Source organism: Miscanthus floridulus, chromosome 7, assembly GCF_019320115.1.
Source record: "Miscanthus floridulus cultivar M001 chromosome 7, ASM1932011v1, whole genome shotgun sequence".
NCBI lineage: Eukaryota > Viridiplantae > Streptophyta > Magnoliopsida > Poales > Poaceae > Miscanthus > Miscanthus floridulus.
The window spans coordinates 117,421,708-117,432,167 of record NC_089586.1 but is presented as its reverse complement, the minus strand read 5'-3'; the positions used below and the strand labels follow the sequence as shown (position 1 = coordinate 117,432,167).

Here is a 10,460-nt window from a genome sequence, read left to right as displayed (position 1 = left end):
GTTTGCAGTGACGTTACAAACGAGAGGGAGAAAGATGGGGGTACAAGAGGTCCAGTCGGAAGGGCCGAGAGTGACGGGAGCCCCGCTATGAGCTAAGTGTTCAAGCGTGTGCTTATGGTTCTAACCTGGCGGTTCTGTGGTTGTGTATTAGTGAACTTGATCGATCTGATGAATCTAGATCAACTTGAATCCACCTCTCTGTTGGGAGAGAGCGCATCCCCTTTTATAGATGAAGGGGATGGCCTTACAAGTGAGAGGAAGAGAGTACGTATGCTTCTAAGCCTTGTTGCCCATGCCGACGGGTACAGGATGATGGTAGGCGCCCACAACACTGTTGGATGTCAGATGCACGTGGGAGGTTGCGTCGTCTTGTTTGGGTATGACAGATGTCGGTACCTGCTATACTGTTGATGCCCAGAGGCATGTGAGGAGTTTAACCATGTTCACTCAGTACGGTAAATGTCGGTGCCCACAACACTGTCGATGTCCAAAGGCATTTGGAGGGAGCCTTACCGTATGGGAGTTAATGACGCCCATAATACTATAGGGAAAATATCGGCGCCTACAACACTGTTTGGGCTCTATTGTGCCAGGGAGGTTGCAGAGTACTGTTTCTACAGGTGTACAGGGTACGGTCCCTGGTATCGTGGTTTGACTTATGCGCCCTACCTTACTTTCTCCGTTCGTTCCCTGGTCCTTTCTAAGCGGGCGTCCCCGGTCGATTGGTTCCAGTCGGCTCTGATCGTGCCAGTCGGAGAAGAGCCGTGAGCAGGGGTTTGGCACATCCCCGGTCGAAAACGCGGGTCGGAGTCGGAAGTAGTACTTTGGTCAGGCCTTCCGGTCGGAGAGGCCGTCTGGAGGCGGGCTGAAGATCGAAGCGAGTGCTCCGGTCGGAGAGGTGGACCGGAATCGGAAAGTGGGTGCTGTTCTTCCTCGGCCAGGCCTCCCGGTCGGAGATTTGATTGCCCCTTTGGCTTGTCATTTAGGTACTTGGGCCGGCACATGAGTTATGTGTTTGTCTGTTTGGGCTAAATCTTTGTGGGAGACTGATCCGCGAGGAACCCCGGGTTTGAGAAGGAGATTCCGATTCATCGACTCTTTTTTGTCAGGATTAGTGGAATTAGCTTCAAATAATTTATTGCACCCTGTACGAGGTTTAAACACACTCTCTCATGTATGAACATAGCCACACATTCACGCTTGCGATGCATGTACACATATCACCCTTATATTTGAATGCACTATAGCTAATTTAAATTAATTTTTAGCTAGCTAGCGATGAGCTCTCGTGTCCAGGCCCTAAGTTGAGGATGATATTTTGCAAGCATAATGCGGCACAGATAAATCTGATAAACACACAGCAGGTATGCTTAGCTGCATAGAGGATGCAAGGGCCCACTGCTTGTCTGTAGAATTTGTCAGATTACAACCAAAATTGGCTGAACGGCAGATCACAATCTATAGTGAATGATTGACCATCAGTGTGACCCACAGCTGGGCAGATTGCATCTCCCAGTCCCATGCAGGCAAATGGGATAAAACAAACGCTCCAATGAGCTTGCACAGCGCAGTGGTGGCTGGCAATGGCACAACAGACGAATCCAACTCCATAAGATTTCAGGCTACTCTGTAGGCCACTGGATATGCATGCACATGGGGATTGGCATGGTGGGTATTTGAGATGGTAAAACCTTCCTGGGTGATATGTTTTTTTTTTAAAAAAATATCCTGGACGAAAATGCATATCTGCTATCTCTGTGGAAGAACACAACGCAAAATCGCCAAAACAGAATGCCTCTGCATTTAAACGCGCAAATATCATCAAGCATCCAGGTATGAGTGACATTTGATGTGAAAAAATGATCTGCCAGCTTGTAATGTCCTGATAGGCAAAGAGTGTTCTTCCTAGGGCCGCACTGTCACCATTAAGGGCCCGTTCGTTTCGAGCGGAACGGAGTGCCGGAACCGATCCCGGCCGGAAGCTAGCTGTATTTTATACCCGTCAGCTATCACGGGAAGCGTTCCGACCGGAAATCTCCATTTGTCTCTTGATGGAGACTGAAATATAACGAGCTCACATGCATGCAAAGATTGCAGTGTAGTGATATAGCTGGACCATCTGCATCACTGTACTGTAGCATGGCAATTGGCAAGGTAGGGGTTGTCAAGACTGCGGCCAGATCTGTATTTTTTCCAGGAGCAGCAGCCCATTCTATAGCGTCACAGTACCCACCTGACAAAAATACCGTTTGAGGCCGGCCAGCCGGATTAGGTCCAGGAAGGAAAGAACGTGTTGCTAGAGTAGAAGAGTTGGGCCAGGCTTTGGCTGGTGATTGCATGAGTGAGTCCGAAATGCACATCAAGCACGATCCATGATATGTTTCTCAAAACACACACATGATATTTACCATTAGCTGACCAAGCTTCTTGCAAAATATCCCACCACCCTTCAGTCACAATAAGTGACGTCTTGATGTTGTTTTAAGTTCATTGCAAACTTCGACTACAAAATAGTTTTTATGTATTGAGTTTGAATTTGAGAGTGATCATACAATTAGATATGTATGGTTTCACAAAAATAATACTACCGTGTTTTCGTTGACAAGGCACAACTTGATATGGGACAGTCTCCAAATTACACTCTGGTCAATTATTTATTTTATTTTATATAGTTTATTTTATAAACTTATGATAATTTGATAGTATATTTGATTATAAATCTGGTCGTAGCAAGTTTGTATTATAATAGTTAAAAAATATTAGCTAAACTATTGATTGAAGATTTTAAATTTGAATCTTCATATGATGTGCGCCTCATAAAAGAATATGAAGGGAGTACATTTACAAAATCTGGTCAAATCTTCAAAACTACAAACATAAATAACTATTACATCCTATACTTTAGAAACATATAACTTATGTATGTGTATATATATTTAAAATGCTAGTAAAATATGAACTTTAGACCGGTTGACATCGAAGCTTGAGGCAGCATTGCGCATATAAGACATCAAGCTTTCATGGCTGCATCACTCGCGTAAGGTGTCGACACTATCGCTAGTCCTATTAGTAACCAGCAATAGTAGTATCTTGTTATTGAAAAAATATATTGATTAACATATACAATATCGTTTCATCAAAAAAGACATATACAATATCAAAAAATGTATTACTGGAGTGTGTCTCATGGTAGATTTAATGAAGCTAATTTGATCTGTTCATATTGGTGCATTTTTTTATAAACTTGCTCAAAACTAGAGCAGTTTGACTTACTCTGTCTGTCCAAAAAAATACAATTCTTATTTTTCGAGAAGTCAAACAATTTCACCTTTAACCAAATTTATATGAAAAATATTAACATTTATATATGGTACCAAATAAATATTTATTTAACTAGTTATGAAATATATAGGTAAGTCATTTGAATACATTTTGGAATTAGACTATGTACCGTATTTAGACGTGCTATTCTAACTCGTATTAGTGTGTGTCGTGAAATTGGATCACGAATCAGACAATAAAACAATTAAGGCTCTAATATCTAATTCACTATGGTTGTGAGGTTTTGGGTCACATAGGGGACAGTAAAACCAATTATGACTCTAATCTCTGATTCGTCGTGAGTTTTTGGGTCACATACGGGACAATAAATCAGTTATGTCTCTAATTTATTATTTACTACTACTCTTAGTAAAATCTGCTAAGACTCCTTTGTTTAGAGAGAGGTGGTCAATTTACTTATACTACAACACTCTTGCTCACGTTGAGGCTCCCTTAGGCCTCACACGTGGAATATGAGCGGTTAGCAAATATTTTATTTAATTGTGCCTACCACGATTGGAATTCTAAACCTCTAGCTTTGATATGATATTGAATTGCATGCACCGATAGTTCAACTCAAAAGCTTAAGTTGATGAAGAGACGTAGCCACGTGGGCAATTCACTTTATATATCTTGTGTTGAAACTAAGTATATAATTGAATTATTCACCTTTCACTGTTAGTTTAAGCTTTTTTTGTTGGACCAGTATGTGTATGCAACTCAATGTTTTAAAATAGATGTCGTTTTTTCCAAAGACCAAGTGTAGCAAATCCCCTACGCTAATCTCAATGTTCAAACACGCAGGCATTTAGCATCATGATTCATGCTCATGCTGTCATGCAGCAGTATACTGTCTACAAGAGAACTGGAAACAATACGCGCCAAATCTTCACTTCGCCGTCCAACGCGCCACTGCAAACAATAGCACAATGTCCGCCGCCGCCACCACCACCACCGGACGATCCCTCCTCTGGGTCGCCCCAACCGCTGAACAAGCCGCTGTCACGTCCGTACACCAAAGTTAGGCTCTTCACAGGCGCGCCGTGGCCTTCCAGGACGGCCAGGCAAGTGTACCCTGTATTCTCCGCTCCCCTCCTCCACACCCTCACCGTCCTGTCCGCGGAGCCGCTGCACACCACGTCCCCGGCCGCCGCCAGGCACAGGATCGCCTTCGCGTGCCCTCTGAGCGTGCCAGTGGCCTCCATGCGCCCGGCGCCGCCGTCACCCCGCTCCCACACCACCACCGACCGGTCGCACGCGCCGGAGTAGAGCACCTTCCCGTCGGCTCCTAGAGCGAGCGCGTTCACCGCCGACCTGTGACGCTCCATCGTCTGCACGAGCACGTGCTTGTTCCTCCGCTCCGGGTGGCGTCTCCACGCCTTGATCTTCTTGTCGGCGGAGCCCGTGTACACGTGCCCGTCGGGCGACACCGCCAGCGCTTTGATGGCGTCGTCGTGCGCGGGCGCGATGGACTCCACGCACAGGAACCCCGGAAGCCGCCACACCTTGAGGCTCCGGTCCCACGACGCCGAGTACAGGAGCGCGCCGTCCGGGGACACCGCGAGCGCGGTGACCGCGTCCACGTGGTGCACCCAGGTGCGCCACCGGTGCCGCCGGACATGCACGTAGCTCCACGCTGGTCGGCAGGACGGCTCGCAGAACGAGGCACGGGGTCCCATCCTTCCTGCTTCCGGTCCGCCACGCCATGATCTTGCCGTCTTGGTGGGAGCTGAGGAGGAGACCGTTGCTGCCCGTGGCGAGAAGACACTTCACGGAGCTGTCGCACGCGGCAACGACCATCGTAGCCCTGCACCCGTCGTCGTCATCCCGTTGCTGTTCCTGCCTTCCGCTCGCATCGCCCAATGGCCACACCCTGATGCGGCCGTCCGACGAGGCCCTGTACAGCGAGTGGCCGTCAACGGCGAGAGCCGAGACGTAGGAGGAGTGGTCTCTGAGGGTGGCGACGCACTGGTGGTGGCAAGGGCTGACGTTTGGGTTGCGGGGACCTAACGATGGCAGGGAAGGAAGGCTTGGTTGAGACGAGAGCGACACGGCCTGAGAGAGCATAGCTTCTGCAGGCTCGTGCCGGATTTGGTTCAGCTCTTGCTCACTGGCGGAATTTATGGAACTGATGAAGAATCTAACGAGCCAAAAAGGCAGCGGCTTTGTTTCATTGTATGAGCAAGTATCGTAGTGGCTCTGATCCAGAAAGCTGCATAAGATTTCCTTTATTCGCACACCTGCAACTTGGACCTGAAGAAGAACATGGCCCGGCGCCGGCGGCCCCATCGCGCGGCACAGCAACCAAATCCAAATGGCATACCAACTTGCCCCGCTTAAAGGGAGATAGGACAGACGAGAGTGATCCAGATCGCGACAGCAAAATCTCGCATTGGTAAAGTGTCTGTATCAGATAACGAGAATTTATCTACCACTGGTCAAAAGTAAAATCATAAGCTGTTCAGGTAAAATTCTAAAGCGGTCTGTGTTCTTTTCCACGCGTTGACAGAGGGCGTTGTCGTCAAAGAGAGAATAATGTCGAAGACTCGAAGTGCCGCGTGCGGGGATCAATGGAAGCATTTGCGTTGCCCTACATACCATTTCCGGAGCCCTAGCAGATTCCCTTTTTGCCTAATTGCAAGCAACATGCATTAATTCTCTTCTACAGAAAGGTGATCCTGTAATGATAGCATGTCCCCCATGGCTCCATCTCGTTGCCATCGATCTCTTCCGGCATGGGTGTATGCAGCATAGTTGCTCCAAAAAGAAACTTAGACGAAGATCAATATAGGAGGACTGTCATTCTTCTCTTGCTGTATTGCACAACTGAAAAAAAAAATGAAAACCTGAAATATGGCAAAGAACAGCGTAGTACCAACGTGGTTTTCGCGATTGCGATATGCACCTGTACGCTGCACCCGACTGGAACCACAGCCAGTAGCCAGTAGGCATCATGGAATGAATCGCTGGACATTTTTATAAAAAGACAAATCACAGGACAATGTACTGTCCCACACTGTCTCGCAAAGTCCATCCCGGGAACTGTTCCCAAGTTGCTGTCTCCGATCTCCCTGCGATGCTCGTCGTACACACATTATTCTTCCGTTGCGCCATCTGCTCTCAGTGAAACCGAGAGGGATTATTTTTCACAAGATGTACTGTGTTTGCTGTGATCACAAGCAGCGATAACAACAATTCAGGCTTTGGAAACACATAGTGGTATGCAAGGCTATTAACTGATTATATTCTTTGTCAAGGACGGTGTAATTAAGCGAATGATATATATATGCCGATTGCATCAACAGGACAACAGCAACGCGAGTGGTGGAGACGTGGAGTCGCGTCCGGTGTTCAATGGATCGTCGGAAACCAAATCAGCTCGGGAGCATGACGAGACAAGCAGATAGTTTAGCATGAGTACAGGACAAGCCAGCTTTGTCGTTGTAACTGTGATCACATCTACTTCTAGACAGGCTTGAGGAGGACGGCCTTGGACCACCTATCTGCCGACTCGAATTAGATGTCCTTATGCATTATTGTGTGGGCCGGGCTCAAGCTGATAAGGTGATAAGTACCCTGTTCCTCTGAAGCTTCTAGATGATGGTCACGAGTAAAGCTAGGTTTTTTCTCCACATGTAATGTAAGCCAAGCAAAAACTTTGGTTTCTCATGTGTGTCTTATGCTCGTGAAAACTCATTCAGAGTTTCAGGCGATGGCCGCAAAGCAAGTCGAAGCGTCTTGTCGACTGGAGATGGCTTTTTCATTGTAGTGGAGCTGTGAGATTCTGGCCCATAAAGTCAGACCACTTGCTCGGTCAATAGGCTTGTCGTTAGCATTTGTACGAGGCTAGAGAGTGACATATTCTAATCGCCATTTCGCGGGTGCGCGCGCTGCTCAAGAACAGTCATCTGCTTTTCTTTCTTCTCTTTTCTTTTTCTTGAGCTAGTCATCATCTGCTAATTGACAGATCCAGCTGCAGCTGATGTGTCACGATGTGTCACGGTGTCGGCCTAGTGCCATGTCCTTTAGGCCCAGCAAAGGACCAGGCCTTAACAAAGGAGGCCCAGCATGATATAATCCCAGCAGCCCCAATAAATGTTGGGCCAGAAGGACTGTATGCCGACGCCATTCCAATTTGGCAATTCTGCAATGTAAACAGACCCGAAATCTAATAACGTAGTCTGAATCTGAACCCCTCCTGGATATTCTGCAACTTGTGAGGTCTGACGAACGACTGCCAGATAGGAGTATTCTCCAACTGCTCAAAGCTGAGAGTCTGAAACAGACACGACACGAGTCAGTTGCTTGATCATTTCGCTAACTGGTATTACAGGGTAAGTGCAGCTCGCGTTGAAAAGTCTCAGACATTGAGATCACTCTTAAAAAAAAGTCGCAGACATCGGAATTCAAGAAATGTCCTTTTGCACACAAAAAAGGTGCAGTAGAGTTATTCTTTTCTCATGCGTCCACAGATAGGGCTCAAGCTGAATCAGGTGGTGCTACTTGTAACTGCATTTCTTTTGGGGTGTTGAAGAATTGCTTTTGTTCAACATTACTTTCCCGGTTAACTAGAAGACAAATAGATATTGTTCGTATTGTCTGATTGGCAAGTTGCTGACTCAGACCGTCAGAATTCGCAGACTAATGTTATCTCGCCTCTTGTTCCTATTGTTTTTGGTTGCAGTTGTAAGAAATGACGCGGACACCGGGATTGACTTCTTGAGCGGCCTTCGACTCTACTCCGTTCTGTCCACCACTGGGCACAGGCTTCGCCATCATCCTCCGCGTTGAGAAGTCGCAGACATTGGGGATTCAGGAAATGTCGTTTGTGCACAAATCAAGTACGGAAGAGTCGTTCTTTTTTCTCATGCGTCCATACTCCATAGGGTTCAGCTGAATCAGGCAGTTGGAGGTGCTTGTAACCGCATTTTTGGGAGGTCGAGGAACTGCTTTTGTCGAGCGTGGCATACCTCCCCTTGTACCACCGAAAAACCTGCTTTCTCACATGCATATCTTTCTTCAATTGTTTGCTCTGTCAAGTGGCGCAAAAACGTTAGATGTATATGATTCTGATTGACAAGTTGTTGATTCAGACTTGAATTCAGAGGCGTGTGGTTCTCTGTACTCTCGTTCCTTTCGCTTTTGGTTACGCTTAAAAGAAATGTTACCCGGAGCCGGGCTCGGCAGCCTACGACCCTTCTCCGTTTTTGAACCAATCGAGCAGCTCGCCGGAAACCGATCAAGCAGAAGCTTCTCTGGCCGGTGACGGTGAGCAACGTTGAAAAGCAAAACGCAGTTTTTTCAATTCTGAACCCGTCACTTCACGCCGATCACAGCCGTGGTACGACAGCAACTCGCAGCGGACAAGTTCTTTGACCAAAGGGTACTCACCAAACCACACGCACAGAGCTGCGACGTCCCGACTCGAACGGAGGGGCTCTGTTCCCGCTCCTTACTCCTTAGCCACCCGCACCCGGCTCCGCGTACCTGCCGGCCGGCTGACCACGCTGCCCGTGACATATCGGGTAGCGAGCCTTAAAGCTTACGTGACAGCTCGGCTTGCTGCGTGTTCTCTCTCTGCGCGGCCGGCCCGGCAAACTTCCTCTGGTTTCTGATGATGGGTGTATCGCAAGCTGCCGCCGTCGTGGCGGTTATGGCGTTCGCGGTCGCGGTCGCGTTGCCGGCGTCGGCCTTCCCGTCCGGCTTGCCGCCTGGTGCGCCATCGTTCCCGAACCCGTGGGCGGCGTTCCAGAACCTTTCTGGCTGTCACATGGGCGAGGAGCGGCAGGGCCTGGCCGGGCTCAAGGACTACCTCAGCCACTTCGGCTACCTCCCGCCGCCGCCGTCGTCGTCCCCGTTCAGTGACGCGTTCGACCAGGACCTGGAGGCGGCCATCGCGACGTACCAGCGCAACTTCGGGCTCAACGCCACCGGTGCGCTGGACCCGTCCACCGTCTCGCAGATGGTCGCGCCTCGCTGCGGCGTGGCCGACGTCATCAACGGCACGTCCACCATGGCGAGGAGCTCCTCGGCGGACGCCCACGGCAGGCACCTGTACGCCTACTTCCCCGGCGAACCAACGTGGCCGCCGTTCCGTCGGGACCTCAGGTACGCGATCACCGCGACGTCGGCGACGTCCATCGACCGGACCACGCTGAGCGACGTCTTCGCGCGCGCCTTCTCCCGGTGGGCCGCCGCCACCAACCTGCGGTTCCAGGAGACCGCGTCGGACTCCGACGCCGACATCACCATCGGCTTCTACGCCGGATCGCACGGCGACGGCGAGCCGTTCGACGGGCCCCTGGGCACGCTCGCGCACGCCTTCTCGCCCACGGACGGCCGGTTTCACCTCGACGCCGCGGAGGCGTGGGTGGCCGGCAGCGACGTGTCGCGCTCGTCCACGCCCGGGGCGGTGGACCTGGAGTCCGTGGCGGTGCACGAGATCGGCCACCTCCTGGGGCTCGGCCACTCCTCGGTGCCCGACGCCATCATGTACCCGACGATCCGGACGGGGACGAGGAAGGTGGAGCTGGAGGCCGACGACGTGCAGGGGATACAGAGCCTGTACGGGAGCAACCCCAACTTCACGCCGACGTCGCCGGCGACGAGCAGCCGCGAGATGGACAGTAGCGCCGGCGCGGGATTCCGACCGGACAGAGTCTTCGTCGGAGTAGTTGCGGCAGTTGGCCTGCTCCTAGTCCTAGTGCCGTAGACCTCTAGTGCTTGTCATTTTTGCCACGGCCTTCGTTAGTCGTTACATCGATTTCTTGCTCGATTAGTTGATTCTTGGATAAGATTCTTGTGTACATACTATGATTACTATTACAGAATAATATAATACAGTACTACTTTAGATCACAGAAGGATATTACAAGTCGTGGACACGTGGAGCGGCATTCTTTCCGGGTACAGCCCGGAGATCGTATGGCGGCGGCAGGCGCCGGCGCCTGCCCTGTTTTGGTCCAAGAGTCGTCAGAAGCTTCTATCCTCCGTCAGATCATCTGTATCCCATTTCGTCCACGAACGGATTAATTAGAGTCAAATGTCTTGTATAGCAATTCACAAAATTAAACACGCTATGGAGTAGTTATAAGCACTGACGAAAGAGGAACCCACCGTACAGATATTTTAATCACGGA

General features: G+C 49.7%; 1 protein-coding gene and 1 pseudogene across 1 annotated transcript; one reads left to right on the top strand and one right to left on the bottom strand.

The window, feature by feature from the left end:
• Positions 1 to 4,064: 4,064 nt before the first annotated feature.
• On the bottom strand, positions 4,065 to 5,523 carry LOC136467703 (protein JINGUBANG-like; annotated as a pseudogene).
• A 2,342-nt stretch (positions 5,524 to 7,865) lies between these two features.
• LOC136467704 (metalloendoproteinase 2-MMP-like) lies at positions 7,866 to 10,184 on the top strand. The gene has a single exon (XM_066466470.1). The coding sequence runs from the start codon at positions 8,936 to 8,938 to the stop codon at positions 10,031 to 10,033; it is 1,098 nt and encodes a 365-aa protein (XP_066322567.1). The 5' UTR covers positions 7,866 to 8,935; the 3' UTR covers positions 10,034 to 10,184.
• The last annotated feature ends 276 nt before the right edge of the window (positions 10,185 to 10,460 follow it).

Excerpts from the sequence above, each read along its gene's own strand:
- LOC136467704 (XM_066466470.1), top strand. The coding sequence starts at position 8,936 with ATGATGGGTGTATCGCAAGCTGCCGCCGTCGTGGCGGTTATGGCGTTC.